We start from the raw sequence: 24,204 nt of genomic DNA on the forward strand, positions 1-24,204 counted from the left end.
TAATATATATTTATCATATATTTTTTTTTAGGTGATGCGTGCCTCAGTGGTAATGTACTGTGCTACTAACTCCACGGAGCCGCTGTCGAGCAAGATTCTGATCAAATCACCTCTTTGCACAACCGTTGTTCTAGCAACAGTACTTCCTCACAAAGTTCTGCACCCCCTTACCCTTCATAAGTTCTAGTGGAACGAATTTATTTTATTTTTACATAAATTTAATTCTCTTTTTTTGTTACTACTGAATTTATATTGATTAATGTTTTTGTTTATAGATATATATTTTTCAGTAAAGTGAAGGCTGGAAAAATAAATGGAAAAAAAGGGATTATAATATTTTATATTATTATTGATAATAACCTAGATGAATTTATCGATTTAAACCAATATTTATATATTCTTTTAGGTTACTTTTATATAGTTAGCACCCGTTGCCAAAACGTTTTCAAATGCCTAAGCCAAATAACGGGCTAGGGGACGGTTACTGTTAGCGTTGTAATGAGGGCGAGAAGAGTCGGGGTATTTAGGGCTCATTTGCATTAAAATCGGAAAGCCTCGTTAACGAGAAAAGAAAACGAAAATGAAAGTTTTATTTCAAATGCCACTATACCGCCCTTTTACTGCTCGCGATACGGAACAAAAAAAGAAAAAAGATTGAAAAATGGGCTTGAAGAAAGTACTTGGAAACTGGAGGAAAAGTGATTAATTACCAGCTATCACTTGCTCTTCTGATTAATTTCAAGAAGAAGTGGTTCATAAATAAGTCTGATTGACGCTCCCTAATGGAGTGAGAATCAGTCTAAGCAGTAATTAGCCGCTTAAAGCCCTCAATGGGGTAATGGAGAGGCTATGAAAACCTGAAAACAGCTTACGTTTTGGGGAATGTGGAATTATAATAATAAATGATTTTTTATGGCGTTTTCTCTATAAATAAGGGTTCTACATAGTGTATATTATATATATGATTTTTTTTTAAAATAGTTACTTCACTTTTTGTTCTTCTTTGTAATCTCACTTTTCTTTTTATTAATTTATTATCTTCTTGTACATAATGTCAAAATTTTATCCAATTAAAAAAGAATATAGTGTTTTATAATTTTAAGAAAAATGTACTTTTACTTTAGTTTGATAGACGCTTTAAAAAAAGAAAAGCATAAAAGATTATTTCAAGAAGCATCTGTTATGTAATTTTTTTTTTACTCTTTTTCTATTTTATTATCATTTTTTTAATTTTATTTTTTTGAACTCAGTTGTATTTTATTTATTACTATTATTATTTTTATTAACTGTCACGACTTCTTGTTTTGTTTTATGTTCTTTCTTTGTACTGTACATAATATGGTAATAACATTATAATAATATTGTAATAACATTATGCATTCTAATATGCTTTTTGCACAGTGTATACACAAATTGTTTTAAAAAAAAAACGCTTCCTCTGTCGGGGAAGGAAAAAAAAAAAAAAATATATATATATATGACTATATAATTACTCTTAAAAAAACTTAATTGAATATATATGTGTACTTAGATATATTTTATGAAAGTATATTATTCATATAAATGTAATTAAACAATTAATAGTTAACTAATTTAAAAAATAGGGCATATTAATACTAAAACAAATGAGGATTAATTATTTATCTATTGTTACATCTCAACTCAGAATTGAATAAGTTGACAATGTGTAGATATGTTCATACAGTTTAAATTATATTGATTTGATGTTTGTCACTGGTTCAATAATAATAAAGTAGATATTTTTCGTCTCAACCTTTTTCTTTTTAATTATTTCACAACACCTAAACTTCGGCCAACTATTTACAAGAATAATCTATTGATAAACAACTTTAATCTAATTTTTTTTAATATCAATTATAAAAGCATTATATATTAAAAAAACCCTCATAATTTAAAATTCCCAGCCTTACATCCAGAAGTCAATTCTATCCTTTATTTTTTTTGAAGATATTTAACATTCTTTTGTAAATTATTATAACTATTTTCTAGAAAAAAAATTCGTTATTTGTAGTGTTTAAAATCTTTATCTTCAGAACTGTTATCTACAGGTTGCCATTCAATTCAATACAGAGTGGATAGGTAACGATAGATAAATAATAAATCTACATATGGTTTAGTATTAATTTTCCCTTTAATTAATTATTATTTATATTAGTATTATTAGTAGTATATTAGTAGACTATTAATTGTTATGCTAAATTTTTATGAATTGTCTGATTTAAAAAAAAATATATGTAGGCCTAAAATACATAAAACTAATATTAAATTTTTATGTTAGAAATTTATTTTAGCTACTAGTATTTTTAGTGACAGCTTAGGCAATTCGAAAATACATTACAAAGTCAAATTTCCGTATACATTACTACTTTCCAAATATGGATCTACAATAATTATTGAATGAATATATTATATTCAGTTAAATACTTAATGAATTATTCAAAAGATTAGGATAAAAAAATGTATTCTTTTCCTTAATGGATTACCTGTAGAAGTTCCTTCAATCATATCAAAGACCGATAAGGAAATGTTTTTTCTTCAACACAATTAGTAAAGGAATATTCCAAGTATTTCTAATTGGAACGTATACTATAATGAATATATCTAAAACAAATATTCATAACAGCAAAATTATGACTTATATGATGTAAAAATAAATTTAAATTAATTCTACTATGGTCAGATTAATAATAATTTAAACCATAAACGTATGTGACGTGTAAAATAATAGTGTATATTGAATTATTTTTATCTTCAAAGTTAAATATATATATAAATTTAAAATCAGTTGAGATTGAAATGACCCCAAAACCCCTGAATGAGGGACAGAACGGTCAAAGGGATATTTTACAAGAGCTTTATTGATCCACCGGTTTCGACTCGCATCTTGTTCTCTTTAAGTATTAAAACATCCACAACAGGATTTCTCTGAAATGGGAAAATCATTTATTAACAAACGTATATCCGAATGGAAAGAGAACAACGCGTAAAATGTATTACGATCTATAGCGTTATGGCCCTAACGTACTTACGTAGTAGAGTGTAACTCAATCGATGTAAGTTACATACATAAGTTTTGTAAATTACGTATAAACTGTTTTTTTTTCTAGTTGAAAACATGATTATGTAATGAACTATTCTAAAGAATAATATACATAGTACAAAGAAATAATACGTTTATGCTAGGATAAGTTTGCGAAATGTTGGGTAATACTTAGTTGATCAATACTTCGCGGACTTTATTGATCTTCCAACAGCGGGGAGATAAACAAGCAAAGAAAAACAAAGCACTTACTTTTTTTATGGTAAAGCACAAAGTCATTTGTTAATTTACTAATTCAGATTCACTAGTTTTCAATTTTCTCCACAATTACAAACTATTTCGAGTGCTTATTAGTCTTGTTGCATTGTTAGAATACTTCGCAAATTCTATTAAATATGAAAGGAACAGATTCATTATACAAATTTTTCATTTCCTTAAAATATAAATAAATTGTCAACCCGTAATATATAACCGTATACTAAATGAATCGGTTATAAATTTAAAAAAAGCTATTCAGAAGGCAATGGTTCTTGAGTTACCTCCAAAAAACCTTCTGGAAGGATAACCTTTTCGCCTGAGGTAGCCACGTACTTATGTTACACGTACTGCAACTTATGTTTTATGATTTATTTATCATTTATTGTGAATTTTGTATAAATTGAGTAATAATACACTTACAAATCAGAGATGAAAATAGTATGAAATAACTGTACTTTTAAAAAAATCGATAGTTCTGAATCCAGATGTTTAAGTATGTACAATAGTTAAGTTGGCGTTTTTTTTTTTTTTTTTTAAACAGGTTTAAATTTTAAGTTTTTAAATTTTACAAACAGTTTTTTTAAAATGTTTTTATGAATGCTTTTACGACTTATCATTGAATCGTACGTTACTTAAAGGCTGTTAAAACAACGTTAGATAGTGTGCATATTATACAGGGGATATATGATGATTATTATAATTTACTTTTATTTGGAGACAAGGAAGAATGAATGTAAAACATTTGAACATCTATAGGCCTGTAGAAGCAGCGTCAACAAGAGAAAAGAGGTCATACAATATATCCAATATTTATTGGTCTGCGCCGAATGACAAAAATGCCAATAATGGGCGAAGGGTATTTTTTCGCCATTTCTTTCAAATTGCAACGTATGTTCTTTGTTGGAACGGTTAATTTTTATTAAAATATAACCGTTCCAACACAAAATAGACGTTGCAATTTTTAAAAATACCTCCTACACCATTTACTGGCATTTTCCTCATTCGGCGTAAACCAATAAATATTGAACGTATCGAATGGCCTCTGTTCTGTTGTTGACGCTGCTTCTATAGGCGTACAGATAATCAAATATTCTGCATTAATACTTCTAATACAGAATATTTGAATTACTAGATACATATCTGTATAGTAAAATTTACATGGCTGTAACCTCTCACGGGTTTATTGATTACTAAATCTCAAAAATGAAAATGCCAAAGTTGCAGTTAATAATTGTGGTTCCCCTTAAACTAAAAATCTGTAATAAAGCTACCTTAAAAAAAAAAGTGAAAAACAAAAGAATGCATATCGTGGAACATTTTAGGACCTTTTAAAAAATAATGTAATTATCTACAATACTAACATTATCTAAATTTGACGTGTATTGGAAAAGATACAGCGAACTGATCCATGTTTTATTTTCAAATATTACGTGCAAGTTCCCATGAAAACCTATTTTATCTCTTTTTATATAATGAAACCTCACTCCCTTAATTATTGATCATTGCATTTAAAAACTACAGTGCCTATGAAGCTCAACATTATGATGGTTCCTCTAATGCTGTAGATGCATCGGATTTCAAAAAATTAGAAAATTTATAAGTTGATTAAAACTATTATTTCTAAATGGAAGAAGAAGAGGGTGATAAAAAACTTCTTTATGACTGGACCCCCGTTTAGAATTCATAATTTTACTTGAAGGTTATCAGTTATCCCTTCCCTCTAATACTAAACCAGCATAACAAGTGCATAAGTAGCATGTAGCCATGGAGGTGCTGATGGATGCGATACTTACAGTTCAGTGTCTTTTTCCATGATGACAAGACAAAGTGTTATAAAATTCTAATACGACGAGGAGTACTTTATGGGGAGGTGGAAGGACTGAGACTGAAGACGAAGAGGAGCGATCCGGTGTGACCTAGAGGGCACGCCCAGCCAGCGCGCATGGCAGACCCACTTCTTCAGCTGATCCTCGCTGCGCTCTTTATCTTTTAACTTTCCACCCCATACTCTCTCCCTTTCATTCAAACTTCTCCATCACTCCCTCTTTCTTCTCATATTCGCCCTTCTTTTCCGCGCTCCTCGCACTGATTTTCCCTTTCAGTCGCCATTGTTAGGAGCGTCGTTGACGGATGTTGCGATGAAAAAAAATAGAAGAAAATAGGAAATCTCGATTGTAGTACCTGACATAACCAGATTACTTTCACAGAGGTCAAAACTCCAATAATCTTAAATGAATTTCACAAATTAAGAAAATCAAACTGGTCCGATGAGGATGCCAACTTGAACTTTTTTGCACAGAAATTAAAGTTTTATATATAATTAAATATATTTTTTGAGAAAGGTTAGTTTATCAGTTATATAAAAATATCCATATAGTCTCACACATTTTCTTGTAACTGCTACATTTCGGCGTTTATGGCCTAAGTAAATCTCAAATCTCAAAGATTTATTGATTAAAATTATTTTTTAAAACATTCTGATCATGAATTTTCTACCTTATTTATAATATTACAGCTAACATCGTTATCAAAGTGTACCAGGCTATTATGCTTTTGCCATTTAAACGTGTAATATTTCACAGCGAATAACACCTGATATTAACAATTCACTTGATTGTGCATTAATATACCGTTCAAAATCGTTAGAAACGTTTTATGAATATTTAAAAAAAATGAGAAAAATCGATTTCTTAAAGTAGCATTTCCATCGAGTTTATTTCATTAAAACAATTACTGTGGCATCTAGTAGAAGAGCCCGGTGGAAAAAGGTCAGTTATTTCACACCAACTTTGGATTACTTTAGTGAAAATTACGAATAAATTCTAGTCAGAATGGGTAAGTTTGCCAAGTTTAGGGTATAAAAAATGGCGGCTGTTTCTAAAAGTTAACAAAAAATTAGTTTTCATTTGGAGCTCCATATCTTTGAAATTATCAACAATACTAGATAACCTAAATTAAGAGTAAATGTGCTAATATTTTAGCAAATATTATAACAACTACTCCTACGGGAAAAAAAAACTATATCTACTTTATAGCACATTAAACTAGCTTTAATTTGAGTACTTGTAGACATCTATATGTCCCATGGTTTCTGAGATGTAGATTTCCCACAATAATCCAGTAACTACTGATTTTCAGTACATTTTTCGATGGAATGTTGCTTTAAAAAAACAGTTTCCTGGGAACTATTGAAACAGTTCCATTAGGGCTCATATTTCAGTTAATTTACTCTTTCTTAAATGATATTCAATAATGTTGTCTTGTGTTGTAGTAGTTTCCACATACTGAGGAGCTCTGAATGAAAAATTAATTTTTTAACGTTTTGAAATAGCCTCCTTTTTTTTATACCTCCCCCCATTATACTAGGCAGACTCATCAATTTTGACTAGTAATTATACATAGTTTTCATAAAAGTAATTAGTAATTGGAGTGAATCTGGAATTCGAAATAGTGCACAATATCATTACTTTCCCTTACTATATATTCCATAAGTAATAATAGATATTTTTATTTATTTAGTTAGAATTCTAAGTAATTATAAACTAATAACAAATTGACAGAAAAGAAGTAAAGAACATTTTATAGTTCTAAGCTCAATTCTGACAGAGCATCTGGTACAAAATAAACGGCTACAATTTATACCATTTTAATTTATGTAATGTTTATATATGTATTATATGTATGTAGATATGTAAGCCGTTTAAAGTAAGGCACATTCTTTAGAAGCATGAAATAACAATGAATTTGCTCCCATTTTTCTAGCTTTCTTTTTTTTTTCGATACTTTTTCTCAGTGGTGCGAAAAATAGCTTTGAATGTCGCAATGAGGGACCAGCAGAGACAATAACAATGGATCGAATACTTTTTTTTATAGAACAACTGGATATTACGAGAGAAATTCATTTTCTAAAAAAGTATAAGTTAGAAAATATGATTTACCATTTTTAGATCATATATTACAAAGCAATATAATAATAGCCTATCATTATACTGACGATAATGATGAAATATTGCTTTACAATTAGTTTAGGTTATTCTGATGAAAAGATATTTGGAATAATAAATTCATATATGCATTCATAAAAATAGTCCAAAACTCTTTTCGTATGCAAATTACCACATTTGCAGCTGCAACGTAATAATACGTGGATCTTGATTTAAGTGCTTTATTCAATAAAAGCTAAGAATAAAAATAGTGACTAATATATTAACTTATAGGCTAAGAAGAATTTATGAATTTGTCATAACTATAAAAATGTTGTTTATATTTAAATTATTCTGTGAGAATTAGTTTAAATAGATATATTATCATTATTTCAAAAGATAGCACTGAAATATATAATTCACTAAAACCATCCAATATGAAATTATTATTTATTATGATCAACTTCATTATTGTGGTTTCTTATTTTAGTGAGGTTCATTTATAATTAAATTATTAATTGTCAATATGACAATAGGACAGGAAAAAAAAAACTCCAAGGACCCGGATTCGAATACGGCTGAGGCAGATAATTATTATCTGTTACCTGTTGCTATTGAGTCAATACTGTGGGTTCGGGATCCCCAGCCTCATAAGGTGGGTTCGAGCTCGATTCTGACTAAATCACCTCCTTGCACAAATCTAGTAACAGTACATCATTACAAAGTACTACATCTCTGACCCTTCATGGGTTGTAGTGGTATAGATTTAATATTTTCTTTTATGACAATAGGTCATTGGTCCGTATGGCGGTCCCGGCGCACAGAAATATGCAAATAAAGCACGGAAAATGGTTTATTTTCCTTTTATTTTGGTTGGTCCTTCCAGGATTCAGCCCTGATAAAATCTTGCAAAGTGGGACGGAACGTGGGTTACTAATACACAAGTATTTTCGAAAATCCCTAGACCACTACCCGGACAATCTTCCTACAAACTAAAATTAATTGTAATTCATTCATTCATTCATAATTGTGCTTTAATTTCCGAATTACCACATACAACTATAATGTTTTTATGAAGGGTCTTTAGGAAAGAGAAATGCTTTATTCGGCAATAGTACCAAAAACTTACAGCATACTTATCATTCCATGATTAAAAAAGATAATTTTTTTTCTAATTTTGTTTTTGAACAATAAAATATAATATAACTAACTATAACCTAAATACAATATATTTCAAATATTTCATTTTTTTCACCTTCTTCTTACATAAAGTTGTATTAAATTTTCCCTATTTATTCTTTCTATTTTTTTTCTCAACCCTGTCAAAGCTATTTTGTCTATAATATACGTAACACGTGTTCAATCTATTACACAAATGCAAAGCAAACTAAACTAAATTATCAGTAAATAAAATAATGAAAGCAGTAAAACAATAAAAATAAACACATAAGTTAAAAAACTAATAAATATATGTAAAAAATATATAAATACGTTAAAATAAATTAATAAATAAAATTTTATAAAACAGATATGAACAGATTAAAAAGCTAAACAAAACAAATATAAAATTTTAATTTTTAAAATTATTAATAAAATCTACACCTATAAGCTGTTTTTAAAGTCAATTTCTTCAAATGATTTATATAATTCTCAATAGAAAGTTTTACATACTAGACTGTGTACATTCTAAATTTGGAATGCGGAAATAGATTGCATCTATTGTACGTTAAAAAAAAAAAGTAAATAAAAAGTACATTGTGTAACTTTTATTTGTCTCTTAAAACAACGAAACAAATATATCTAAGGACAGCTGAGCATAAGTCGTTGCTCGACACCTCATGTAAGCATGTACTTATCTATTGTGCCATAGTGCCATAGTACCTAACACGTTTTCGACCTCGTGTTGAAGTACTCCAATATGGTAAGTAATCATTTCGCAGCATCACCATAGTTGCATAGCCCTGTTGAACCTTGATAGTTCCCATGATCATTGCAGTGTAAATTCAATGACTCAGACAGAACCGGTTGCTAAATGAAATGCCAAAAACTAATTTCATATTTATTTTAAATTGAATTTATAGGTTTAATTATAATCTATAATAAAAATGACTTACTTCAGCTAAATGCATTTCCACTAACTTAACCAAACAATACAATTAAAGATTCTCTCTTTTGAGCAAATAATTGAAAAGTTGTAATTTTGTTGTAAGCGCATGCGCAAGTTGCTTATTGATTGTGTATAGTTACAAGTCAAAACTGATGAGTATGCCAAGTATAGGGTAGGGGAATAAAAAATGTTTTGAAACATTAAAAAAATTAATTTTTCATTCGGAGCTCTATTTCTTTAAAACTACCAACAAGACTAAAAAAACCTAATAGAACATCATTTAAAGTACGGTACATTTTCAAAAATATGAGCCATAATAGAATTCTTTACGTTCAATAGTTACCGAGAAACAGTTTTTTAAGAAGCAACATTTCATAAAAATACACTGAAAGCTTAGTAGTAAGTGAATTTATTTTGAGAAATCTATACCTCAGGAACCATAAGACTTTTGACTAGTAATTATACATAGTTTTCATTAAAGTAATCAGTAATTGGAGTGAAACAACTGCCTTTTTTCTCCTCTTGGGCTTGTACTATAACCAATCAACGAAAAATTTGCAATGAAATTCAATCCACCAAGTGAGAAAAAGATAAATTTTTGGGGGATATTTACATATCATTATTTTTTGGAGTGTTAATGAGAATATGAAGTTAGTTTTATGTTTGAAAAACATATGTACCTAATTTTTTTTTTAATTTTATAAAAACTTTTGTAAATTGTATTTGCAATACATATTTTTATACATAAAATAATAATTAATTAAAGTACAGAGAACACAAATAATAATCTGCTGGCAGTTCTAAAAAAATAGATTTACGAAATGTTGATTTTTAGTTGTTCAGACAAAATATTTGATTTATGGAAAAATATATCTCAGAAATCATTCGACATACAGATGTCTGCCAGCACTCAAAATAAAACTAGATTATCGTGCTATAAAGTAGTTAAGGACACTTATTTTCGCAAATAAATATAAATTTTTCACATGAAACTTTGTCCCAACAACGTGACATTAATTTATTTTTACCAATATCATGAAAACTAATACTCCTATGATAATGAATGTAATAACTTCTATACAGTACGTTAAACTTGCTTTAATTTGAGAGCAACATGCGCGAGCTTAGCATAGTTTGACACATTTGTAGCAGCACCTTACAATGTTTAGGTTGTTATTAAGTACCTGAACATTTTCTTAACAGCTTTTATTTACAGGCATCAGAAATATGAATTATATTCCTCATAAAACATTAGTATTTCTTATTTGTGTGGCCGTAACTGTAAAGGTGTCTTGCCACGTTTGTAAAAAAATGTCAAAGTCGGCATACCCAAGCGTAAGAAAGGGTTTTTTGGATTGGCTGGTACAAGTTGGTCTCAATTTGCGGTGGACCCGTCGGGTGTCGGTTTATGATCCCAAATCAAAGGGTACTTGTGCTGCATATACACGTTTGTTTTCAGTTTACATTGTTTTAGAACTGCCAACAGATTAATGTTTTTGATTTCGATAACTTCATTAATTAAAGAATTTCCCGAACTTTTTGATTCAATAATCAACCCTTGTCAGGGATTGTATATTTAAAATTAAAATTCTACCGATTCGGTGTAAATGAATCGTTATAAATCTTATTGATTAACTTTAACAGTTTATTTTTATGTTATATAACTTATACATTCATGAAAACATTATTGTACTAGGTAATTAAAATTTTAAAGAACTATACAAGCGTATGAATAACTAGGTTAGTTGCTTTCTTTATTTACCAAGCATTGTACAATCTTGGATTTGCGGCAAGTGACAAAAGTGTAGAATCAGCATAAAACTGGAAGATGTATCAGCCAATGAGCCTGCTGTTTTATTTATTTATTTTTTAGTACCTCCTAAAGGCAATTTCTGGATCCATCTCTCGAAAAGTGAACAAATAAATATTCAACAGAGATGAGGAAAATATAAAAAAAATTCGAACCTTAATGGATTATTTCCCTAAAAGCGAAAAAAATCGATTTTTATCTATCATTAAGAAATAAAAAACCCTTTGAATTAGTAATGAGACTTTCATGGAAATAAAAGACGTGAGATATAGACAAGCTGAGAATGGAGATAGCAGTTATTGGCAGCTGAATCAATATATTGTTGGCAGTATTTTAAATATTCAACTCTGAGCTGTTTATGAACTGACCCAAAATAGATCATCAATCGATGCCCTTTTCTCGCCACGGAGTTTTCTCCGACAAACACGACGAGTGGAAAATTTTCCACATCTAACTAAGGTTTTGTTTATAATTATATTTCATCTATAAGGTTATTTGTACCTGGCCGATTCAAGCTAACCATTTCATTACGAGGGATAAAACTTTATGAAAGAAATTACACATGTTTTGACAGTGAATGTATTAGCTGTACGAATTTAAAGGTTTAAAGAATTAAAAAAATTAATTTAATTATAATGATGAATACCTAAAATGGTATGTCAATATACCATCCAAAATTAATTAAAAACAAATTTATTGTTTGATTCATGACGATGAATCGATGTTCAAGTTATAACAATTATTTGATGACAGTAGGCTGTGAAAAATTGTTAAAGAGGTTTCTCAACAAAAGAAGAAGAAAAAAATATAATTAGTTATAAATAATAAAAATAAAAGAAATGATTCACCTATTTCACATACATTCGAAAGTTTACAACTATGGGGAAATTAGATATTCAAAAAAATTGTACTACGTTAGAAAAATATCATAATTAATAGAATAGACTAATTTAATTTATTTTTTTAATATATCGAAATAGAGATAGATTTGAAATAAAGATATATAGATAGGGATGTCTTTACACCACCTCTACCTATCCCACCATTATCACCTGTTAAAAAAAACTAATAAACTGTTATAATATTTATTTAGTTTTAATTATTATTTGTTAGTTTATTTATTTTTTTACCTCTGATGATTTCAATCTTCTTTTAAACTTATAAATATGTACATAAACAATTTTATTGTTTTTCCCAATAATTATATTTAGTTTATTTTTTTTTATTTATATTAATCGAAGTTAGTCATACTATGATTTATGAGATGCAATATGGTTTTGTTTTAACTGTTTTTTTTCTTTTAAATATTCTGTTAAATATTGTGGTTTATTTTTTTTCCGTCTCCAAATTATTATTTTAGCTACGTTTTATGATGTTCTACAAGTTTATGTTAACTTTTTATTTATTTTTTTGTTTGGTCTTGTTTAAAGGCGTAAAACATTTTGGTCATCAACGCCTATATATTATTATAATTATAAAGATACACACATTAGGCATGCTTCAAAAAATAGAAACTGAAAAAAATTAAAATTAAAAAAATATATAAGATAATTGTTTAAATAAAATAAATTGTATCCAATTGAAGTCTCAAAGCACTCTTTATTTCCTTTATTTCTTAATTTCGGAAGTCCAACGTTTCAGCCATCTTCAAGTACAATCTAAAATATAAATTTACCACCACTTCAATAACTTATTAACTTTTTGCAGGCTAATCTGCCAAGGTCATCAATTTCAGTAAAAATTAGCCTATTTTGTCACTCTTCATATTAACATTAAAACTTTTAATTACAATAAATTTATACTATTTAACTTTGTTATCAAATATTGTTGTGTTATATAAAAAAAACAAAAAACAAATATTGTGATAACAAAGTGTAATAGTGTACATTGATTGTAATTAAAAATTTTAATGTTAATATGAAGTGACAAAAAAGGGCAATTTTGACTGAAATCGATGACGTGAGCAGATTAGCCTACAAAAAGTTTGTAAGTTATTGATGTGGTTGTAAATTTATTCTTATGATTGTACTTCAGGATGGCCAAAACGTAGGACTTTCAAAACAATATAGAGCGTTTTGAGGCTTAAATTGGATATTATTTATTTTATTTAAACAATAATATCCAGTCTCAAGAAAGTGAAAAGATTATATATAATACAGGATAATAATAATAATAAAATAAAAAAAATCGAAGAAATGCTATAATTTGGAAAGGAGCAGATGCCTTTTTAAAAATTTAAACACTGATGTGACTTTAGCTTCGTCATCTGTGAGAGGTTTAAACAAATTTGGCGTCAGACCTATTCTGCTTATTATTGGTAAATATTTAGGGTAAATTTTATTTTATACTCTAAAGTACTAATAATAACTCTAGTGCCTGTAATATTATTCTAAAGAGACTAGTCTCATAATAAATAAATAATAGTATTATTATTGGCGATATATGGCTCATCTGGTTATAAACAAATACCCTTATTTGATATATCCAAGATAAAAATGTTCATTAATAGACGCAAGTTGATTAATCTTTTAAACAAATATACTTATCAATTAATGTTTTTTATTGAATTAAAATTTCATTGTTAAATTTTTATTTATTTTTTTTAATTACGAAGTGTCATGCCTTAAGTGAAAAAGTGAAAAACTCCGTCTTGGAACGTTTTCGATCGGAAACGTAACATTGTTATTTTTTATTAATATCGAAGAGATTAGTAATCTCGACCTAACTTGACATTTATATTTCTTTCAAGGCAACAATTTATCAGTAAGGTATAATAAACTCGTAAATGTCGGATCGTTGTCAACTAATAAACGCATGTACTTAACATGTTTTAACATAAGCCCCTTAAGCCATGTTAATTCGATATATAAAATTTATTACCTGACACTATCTTTGAGTTACTGAGCAGTAAGTTGAGATAAAATTTCAAAATTGGGCGATAATGTGGGTGGGGTTATTGTCCAAAGGTTTGGCTATCGGAGCATTAGCGTGCTGAAGATAGTCCAGCTATGGAACTAGAATATCATATCTTGGGGGAGTTCCGCCTGATAGTGTTTGTATCAGCAGGCTTCTGGTCCAAGCGGCCACGTCTGGCTTCGGTTATCTTATGCAGCAGGAGGTCTGCTTATTGTACAGATTTGGGGATATGGAGTTGTGAAAAGTCCGAGTAAAACAAATGAAAAATTTTTGGTGTAATATAATATTTTAGCTTGGATTAATTTTATTTATTTCTAAGCTATAATTGATAAATTCCACACAAAATATGGAGTAGAAGAAGAAGAAAGTTGGATGTAGAATCACATGTACATGTAGAAAAATACAGCATATATCAACAAAAATTTAAAAAAAGACACATAATTTATACAAAAATTCAATAATCTATCAGCATATTAGGCAGTTTTTATGTGTGAGGAATATAATAAGTATTTTTAAAAAAGTACTCCAATTTCTGTTTATTTATACTTTTCTTAATATCTTATTTTTTATTTTCTTTAATTTTTATATAAGTTTTTAAATATTTTAAAGCATTTTTAACCATACATTAGTTAAGTTTTATTTCAAGTTATGTATTCTCTTAGTTTGTAACATTATTTTAATTGTTTCTGCTTTTTTTGCCCTGCAGTATGAGGCGAAAAAATGGCAATAAAGAGTTTTTTTTTTACTATTTTATACCATATTACTTTTATGAATTTTTTATAAAATTATGTTGTTAGAATAAAAAAAAATCAACCAATACTCATAAAAAGTATAATAGTTATATTAAAATAAGGGAACGCCTAATCTATTTTAAAGTCTATAGTACATGTTTTACAAACTTTATTGACAAATATCTTAATATCGAACTTTTATACTTGTTGTATTATTATTATTCATCTTGCTGTGTACCAATTTATTTTCTGTTAACATCGACCATTATTGGAAATAATGTCGCTAAGCCGTTACCAAACAACATTAAGTGAAGTAGCATACAATTTAGCTGTCATAGAACCCCCTTAATGCCATTAAAACACACTTTATACACAATTGACAAACTATTACACGTGGTGATAAATTGACTCGTTGAATGCTGTTATTGACGCCCTACTTTTTGTTTGTTTAATAATCGTCCTTGGGCAAGGTCACACTTTTCCGTTGTTTGTTGACGTTGATGTCGGCAACACTCTAATGAACGCCATTGTTGAGTTCCTATTGTTGGATATTTTATCTCCATTCAACCAACTTCAGTCTTGGAAATATTTCAATGAAAGATATATGTTTGTATTTGAATATATATTGTTGTAAAAAAAAGCTTGAACAAATTATTATAATAAATAAAAGTATGACTAAAATTCCATTAATAAATAAACATTATATCCCTGACAATTTAGTTATAGTTTTATTTATAACAAATATTTTTTCAGCTCAAGTTGTAAATATTCGGGATATTTATGATGTGGTCTTAACATTTTTTTTAATTTAAAAATAATGTAGTAATTTATATAAAAATACAATAGTAATTTCGCTAAAAGTTTCAAGTATAGGATAATTATATGTTATATGTTAAATGCACAGGAGTTCCTAGCGGATTTTCTTGGCAACTTCGAAACCTATTCTTTCAAAACATTTCATAACTTTTGGATTTTCTTTTTAGGAAGTCTGGCAAGTCAATTTCAATAAACTTTTTAAGGTTAAAAACTTCCAATAATTGAATATATTTTATTCAATATTTTCTTCTTTGTTTTACAACGTTTCGGGACTACTTTTCGTCCCATATTTTTGTACCTTAATAAACCTCATATTTGTCAAACTTTTCGTTTCACTAAGAAAATCAAAAAAATTAAACAAATATGGTTGAAAAGTTTTTAGTAGATGATATGATTTCCTTAGTGAAATTAAAAGTTTGACAAAAATGAGGTTTATTAAGGTACATGAATATGGTACAGTAGTCTTGAAACGTAAAACAAAAAGGAAATATAGAATATAATATATTCAATTTTTGGAAGTTTATAACCTCAAAAATGTATTGATTCATAATTTTTATTCATTACTTTAGAGTTTTAAAAACAAAAATAACAAGAACTACGAGCAATTAACCTACCAAAACGACAGTAGAGCTCAGCTGGTCTGTTTCGTGACGTCATTCTCCATTTAGCAAACGTACTAACAAGCTCTTGACCATGTTAAATGTTATATCGTTTTAACATGCTAAAAAAAGGAAATATTACTCCATTTAACACACTTTAACATGTTAAACTACAGATCATACTCATATTATGTCATATCCTGGTTTTAGCAGTGAATACCTCTAGGATAGAAGAAAAATGTTATATGGCTTTAAAAAAACTAATACTTGTTGGAAGAGATATTTCGTTAACAATTCTCGAAGTCAGATGAAGTAATATTTACATCTAATATAAACGGTGATTTTTTTTTAGTTATGTGGTATCATGTCTTCTGCGACGATATATTGACTTTTTATTGTTATATCATTATAATGTATAATATAGGCTTGCTTCATAGTGGTTCTAAGTAAATTTCTACTAATTTCAACAAAAATACAATTAAAGGTTTTATCTTTTAGAAAAAATACTTTTCAATTGATTTTTTCTTTAAACTGATTTAGGTATAAAATCTGTAAAAGAGTAAAGAAAAAAAAATGTAAAGTTGTAATTTTTTTAAAAGAAAGAACCTTTAATTGTGTTTTCCAAAATTTATTGTGAAGTAAGCCATCGATATAAAGGGCACAGAAAAAACGATCAGATTACGCTTTTAGTTTTATTCAATATACTCCAATAACCTACTTCTATCTCTTCCATTGTATTGTATATCAGTTTCTCGGTAATACCAAAGACTCCATTCATACTATCAAATGAATGAATAGTTGTAAGTTTTTATATACCATACTATCAATATGTATTTAATATAATTTGTTATATTGATAATTTAATATATGTACTACACTTGCTAAAAGTATACATGAAAGTTTAAAATACTTTTTTACTTTGAATAAGTTAACAGAGCGTATAGTGTAATAACAAAAAAAAAATATTGACTAAAATTTTCTTTTATAAAATCTGCATAAAAAAAACTACATTGATTTAAAAAAATTAAAATCTTCATTTAATTAAAGTATTTTATGATTTTGAAATTTGCTTTTTGTTGGAAATTATGATTTTCAACAAACAGTACTATATTTCAGATAAAAAACAAATACGATTTTTATAATTAAAAATCATAATTATTTTTTAATTTGGAGTGCAATACTTAAATAATCACCGTAACTGTGTTTCGTGTTAAATCATAGTTTTTTTTTTTTTACTTTCATTTGACCTACAAAATAAGATTTTATCTGAAAAGTTGCTGTCATACATTTTATTTTGTTTAATAATCTAATCAAGTCTACCAAAATCCATAATTTGATAAATAATTTATAGTTTATATATGCCATATTCAGAATATGGGAAAAGAACTTTTTATTAAGCTTTATTTTATTCCGAACTTTCAAATTTTAGAAATTGGAGACTAAGATAGATATTTTTCAACGCTAGAATTTTTTGGATCCAAAGCTCACTAAAAAGTAACAAGCATTCTTTTTACTGTATTCTAGGAAACCTAGATGGATTTATATTTTGACTACATTCCCTATCATAACAGTGAAATAAGAAGATCAAATTACTAACAATCGCTACTTTATTCTTAGATTATTAATTAAAGAACAATGCATAATTTTTAAAATTTCTGTTTATGAATTTTTAATGTTTCTGTCAACTATCTGTATTCCTAGATTTTAACCTCACTCCTCCATATTACTCCCTACCAGCCAAATACACGTCCATATGTTAAGTAGAAAACAAAGTAAAACGTTTACGAAATCGTATCGGTTTATAATTGATTTATGGGCCTGACTATTTCGAAGTAATTTAACTCATCTAATACTCATTAAACAATAATTGGTTACGTAATTGAAATTAGTTAGTAGTCGCTTTCAATATGGTATCTAAATAAACCATTTGATGCACTCAATGTTGCGACAATATATATTGACGTGTTCAACGTGAGTGTGTAAACACAACAATGGTAAGGATGGTCTGGTATCTCCTAGCGCCCTATTTCATGTACGATATAGGGGTTTGATATACATACAATAAAATAAAATATATTTCATACAAATATATAAAACCAATATATATTTTTTACATCAGTATTTTTCAATGCTAAGAATTTTTTTTGCAAACTATACAACTGAGCTAGGTAGCCATGAGCCACTGGTGGGGGAAGGGATGCGGTAGATTGGGACAACCTTGTGTCATTCATGTGTCTGCAGGAAATTCACAATTACATTACATAAGTCGTCCTTTTTCAAACATGACCGGCAGGAATGTTCCATTGTTAGCCGTTGCGAACCTGTTTGTTTATACAAATGTAAACATAAACATATGCCCGATAAAAATACAGGATATATGTATTTTAAAAGTATCTATTCATATCAGATGAGTTATTAAGGAAAATATATAACTGAAAGGCATTAATTTGATTAATTCTATAACATTTGGTAAGTTGTAATCGATCTTCTAAACCCAGGAGAGTTTCAACGATTGAACCTTTGGGGTACTACATTATTGATCGTTAATAGATAAGAAAATCAGATCACTTGTACTTCTAAATCAAAATTGATAATTAAATATCATTAATTACACTAATTATTGACATTTTATTGTATGTAAATACGCATGAAGCACTAATAACTGAGAAAAACAGTTCCTGAAAACATGTACGCTTATATTATGCATATGGATGTATATACTATAACTGTAAATGAGTAAAGTGTTTATAAACATATTGTTATGGATATGTGATTTTTGAGATATTTCTATTTGCTTTTTATGCAATATTATTTTTAAAAGAAAATAAGAAGTAAATTGAATTTTTTTAACCTTGATAAACAATTGATAAGCTTAAAATTAAGTAACAGCAAGGAGTGCTAAGACTTAAGGGGTGGGGGTTGGAGAGGGGATGCAAATCAATCAAGTCAACTATTTATAGGCATTCTCCATTATTCTTGTGGTTGGAGTAAACATTATTAAAAAAATATGTCATATTACAAATAAAACAATGTCATATTACAAATAAAAAATAAATTAAAAAATGACCATATAATATTTTGATAAATGTAAACATTAAAATAACTTAATTACAAAATTCGTGTAATTAAATCATTAACTCTTCTGAAAGAATACAGTTCCATCAGAAAACAAAACAAATGAAAAATAGAATTATAATTGGAAAATGAAGACAAGACGTCGTAAATGACAAGTAATGATAAGTCATTTAAAACAATTTTATGCCATGAGCAAAAAAGAGATTTTAACGAGTCGAAAAGCAAGCTATAAAATAAACAATTCCCCATAATGAGATTTATGACAACATAAATTACCGGGAGATAGATTTCAAGGACGACCCTGAAGCGCATTTACACGTGCGCATTCTGACAGTTGACAGCTGTCAACTGAGATAAAAATTTAAGGAGCGAATAAGACTTACCAGTGATTCGGAGATCTTGGAGTGATTCAGCGGCGACAGATGTCTTTTGATGACAGTAGTATCTTGAAAATAATTGTAATAATACCGTTACCGTACAGAACTTTACAAACTGATTTTTTAAAAGGAAAAAAAAAACTGATGTCGACGCTATCAAATATAAAAAAAAAAAAATGATTTGTGTATATGTTGTCTGTGGTGCGAGGAGTTGAGATGTCGTGGCGACCGGCGGCTTCCTCCCTGACTGGTTACTCTGTGAGCTCGGCGAGCGGCTCTGGGTCGTATATATAGCTGCGCCGACGTCATTGCAACGTCACGGCCGTGACGTCAGCGGCCCCGCTCAATACCCCCCGAATTGACACAGTTATGACTTGCCACCCTCCTACGTCACAGCCTCGCTACCCCCCGGGCCCACTGGGCGGGGTGCACCCTGCTGCAGTTCTTTCCTGCCCCGCCATTATCTCTCCATAACGCCCACCTGTTCCATTGGGATCGATTAATGTTACTGCATGTGTATTGAAAGGAGTATTGATCCCTATTAGGGAAAAGAAGATGAACTCACGACAGACGTCTTATCAGCTTTATCTGTTTTAATAAACAATAAGACTAAGTTATGATTACTGGCATCTAGACTTAATTAAGATTCTCATAATGACAGTATCGACAAAAATTCATTACATCATCTGCTTCGTGAGTTTGATATTTTCTTTCCTGTCTACAGCATTTCTTCACTTTTACAAAGCAACAACTTGGTTATGTTTTTCCCATGTTTTAGTATAATTAATTTAGTAGTAACAATAACAATAAGAATATAGATTCTATAATGCAACCTGTGGATCACTGATTTATAGATCATTATTTCTCTAAAGCGAGCTATTAGTCCAAGAACCCAAGAGGAAAAAAGGAAACTATTTCACCCCAATTTATGATTACTTTAATGAAAACTACATACAGTTGAGACAAAAAATCGAGGAACTTGCAAACCAAAGTTAAGGGGAATAAAAAATTACAGTTATCCCTAGAAAATGAAAGGGACTGTAAACCTATTCACATATTAACATAAAATTGATATTCATATTTTTAAATATAAAGATCAAAATGTTCCATAGGTAACTAATCTAGCCCGATCCAGATACCAATCCTTCCATTAAAAACTCACTAACCACCAAAATCCACTAGTTTCTAACCTTGCTTCCTCTTCCATTCCTGACAATTCTGAAAAGAAGATGGCCACGAGACCTTCTAATGTAGAAATGTTATTAGAGTGCTGCCAATGGGTAGTTTCTCTATAGGCTTGTATTATACCATTATAATATAATATCAAATTTACTTGATATATTTTCATGTAAATATAGTAGTATATGTTAATAGGTAAATAACAAATATATATTTTAATCCTTTTTTATATAAATTATTTTAAAACCTTCTTTAAAAGTTTATTTCTTATCATATTCATTACTTTTTATATTTATTACTTCTATTTCAATGTATTTTCTTGTATTAGAAAATATTTTTTTATTTTAATTGAATATTACCTATATGCAAGATGTTAGAGTTTGTATGTATATAGTATAAGTTCATTTAAAATTGTTTACTATTTATATTGTTGATTATAATTTATGATTATATTTGCCAAATGGAGAAAAAAAAGAAAAATGTATTGTATAATAGAAATAAAAATATATATTTTTATTCCTCTTTTTATATAAATTATTTTTATATCATTTCATACCGATCACTTTTTATGTTTATTACTTCTATTTTAATGTATTTAATTTTTTTTAAATTTAAATTAAATATTACCAAGATTACCTATTTGCAAGATGTTAGATTTGTGTGTGTATATATTATAACATTTTAAAAATCTTTACTATTTATATTATTGATTGTAATTTTATCTTATAATTTTTAAATGAAGAAAAAAAGACAAACGAATTGGGTTAAGAAAGAAAATTATATTTAGAAATATAGACGAAAAAAATAAAGAATAATAAAAATAAATGTTTAAAAAGAAACGAAAATATATTTAAAAGAAAACGATCGACGAACAAAAACAATATATTGTATCACTAACATGTGTTTAAAATTAATTGTACTACGCCGACATGTTACAAGATTCAAAAATAGATTAATTTAATAATTAATATTTATAATAAATAAATGTAATTTGGCAGCAAGTTTTCCAATAATGTGTTTCTCTCTTTAGAAAATGGAGGGAAAAGGATGGATAAAATGTTTCCCTGAAAATTCAAATTATTTCCCTAAAATATATTGGACTACATTTTACAAAAAAGTACGCCTGCTCATATTAAACATAAGGGCAAGTATAATATAATATAGGTATTACTCTGTGGATTAAAAAACAAATTATGGCTTGAGCCACCTATACACTAACAAAGTATGGCATATTTCTCTCTCTGCAGTACCAGTACTTAAGGGCGTGAAACCTGCCGTGGATTTGAATGCAGGAGGTGCTAGAGACTTCTAAACCACTTTGCTAGGAGATGAGCAGAGTTGAGCAAAATTAGCTATAGTTGAAACTTATAGCTAAAATTGTATAATTTTAATAAAAAATACGATATTTATTTATTTATCAATAACTCATTCAACAATAATAGTCGTATCCATGGCAATTTTAGCTATTAGTTTCAACTATAGCTAATTTTTTACCATCTCCGAAGTTAAGATAGTGGAACACGACCTCGATGGTTTCTCTGTGGCAATAAAATATTAAATTCCAAAATCGGCTTGTTTACAAGGGTACAATGGTAGTTTAGGTAAAATAGTGGTTCCCAAATTATTGAGCTAAATAGATTTCGCAGCATCTTTTTCGAGCTAAAAAAATTGCTGCACATTTATGCTTGCAGTAGTTGAATATGTAGTATAAGAAAAAAAAATTATGTAACAGTAACTGCAATGCACTGTAAATTTGCTGTTTTTTTAATTTCTATTTTTGTCTTTTTTTTTTGTGTGTAATATTTCAATTAATGGGCATTCGCTTGCAGCAACCCTGTCATACTTGAGGCACCTCAGGGTACTGCGCAACAATAAGAAAGCCACTAAAGTAGACAATAAAAAAATACATTTTGAGACAATGCCATCGTCTCGTCTTCATTGGAGCGCGGAATGTAGTATTCGAGAGTCTTTCTTGATGTAGAACAGGCTTTTGATCGAGTCTGGCACCCAGGACTGCTATACAAGATCCGTAAATCCCTACCCTCTACATACTTCCTCATTATTCGTTCTTATCTCTCTGACAGATTATTTCAAGTAAATTACAACGGCGCTTATTCATCCCTATTCCGTCAGTCTGTGGTGTACCTCAGGGTAGTATCCTTGGTCCTATCCTTTATACAGTTTTCACAGCTGACATCTCAACCCATCTTAATACTATCCTAACCACGTATGCCGATGATACATGTCTATTGTCAGTGATCAATGATCCTTACATTGTATTCCAAACCCTACAATCCCACATCACCACCCTTAAAGAATGGTGCCAAAATTGGAGGATTAAAATTAATTCCAATAAATCCCACCAAATCACATTTACCCTTCGTCGTAAACCAGTATACTTTAATAATACCCCACTTATTCCTGTCGAACAGATCCGTTACTTAGGACTACATCTCGACCAACGACTGACATGGAATCCTAATACAAGACTGAAAAGACAGGAAACTGCTCGTTGATTTCGACTATTACAACATTTACTAGACAAACGGTCTAAATTGCCAATCCATTACAAAAGACTGATCTACATGACTATCATAAGGCCATTCTGGACATACGGAGTTGAGCATTGGGGCTCCACTAATTCCTTCTGAATTCAATCCAATCGTTACAGTCCAAAATCCTTCGTAAAATCCTTAACGCTCCTTACTTTGTCACAAATCAAGTCATCCATCATAACCTTAATGTCCCATATGTTGCCGACCAGATACCATTCCTTTCATGGAAAAATTCTCAACCACCCAAATCCACTTGTTTCTAACCTGGCTTCTCCTTCATTACCTAATAATCCTCCCAGGCGTCTGAAAAGAAGATGGTCTCGGGATCTTCTCCACTAGAAATGTTTTTGGAGTTCTATCAATGGGTAGAATCTCGCCTACAGCAAATTTACTTGTTGTATATATGTTATACAGTTGTAAATAACAATAAATAAATTATTAAAAACACACATCTTAAGACATAAGAATAAATTTTGTGTGTAATATTTCGATTAATTGGCATTCGCTTGCAGCAACCTTGTCATACTCTTGGGGCACCTCAGTGTACTGTGGCACCCAGTCCACCATAAGAGGACCACTAATGTAGACAATAAAAAAATACATTTTGAGACATAAGAATAAACTTTTTTTTAACTTAAAACATATTGCTTAATTCAGTTCAATATCAAGACTGAATCACTGTACTTCTTTATTTCGACGACTATTATATCATAAAAATAAATTATTACTTACTAACATACAAACTATACAGCAATCTGCTAATGACCTATATGGACTTACACCACTCACCACATCTT

The 24,204-nt window shown here is 28.9% G+C and overlaps 1 protein-coding gene across 3 annotated transcripts in view; it reads right to left on the reverse strand.

Moving 5' to 3' along the window:
• LOC106689760 (protein Tob1) overlaps positions 1–19,920 on the reverse strand; it is a 228,671-nt gene extending 208,751 nt beyond the window's left edge. For 2 of the 3 annotated variants that reach the window (XM_014434921.3, XM_067053503.1), the window contains exon 1: positions 19,680–19,920. Coding sequence is in view for 1 of the 3 variants with exons in the window: in XM_014434919.3 (XP_014290405.1) it covers positions 5,113–5,132 (20 nt within the window). In the remaining 2 variants the exon portion in view is untranslated. Of the gene's footprint in view, positions 1–5,112; positions 5,196–19,679 lie in introns of those variants that run through there. The other variant, XM_014434919.3, reaches the window with a different exon arrangement.
• Between the last annotated feature and the right edge of the window lie 4,284 nt (positions 19,921–24,204).

The sequence above is a fragment of the Halyomorpha halys genome, unplaced genomic scaffold (assembly GCF_000696795.3).
Source record: "Halyomorpha halys isolate HHAL.00 unplaced genomic scaffold, Hhal_1.1 Scaffold1460.1, whole genome shotgun sequence".
Lineage (NCBI taxonomy): Eukaryota > Metazoa > Arthropoda > Insecta > Hemiptera > Pentatomidae > Halyomorpha > Halyomorpha halys.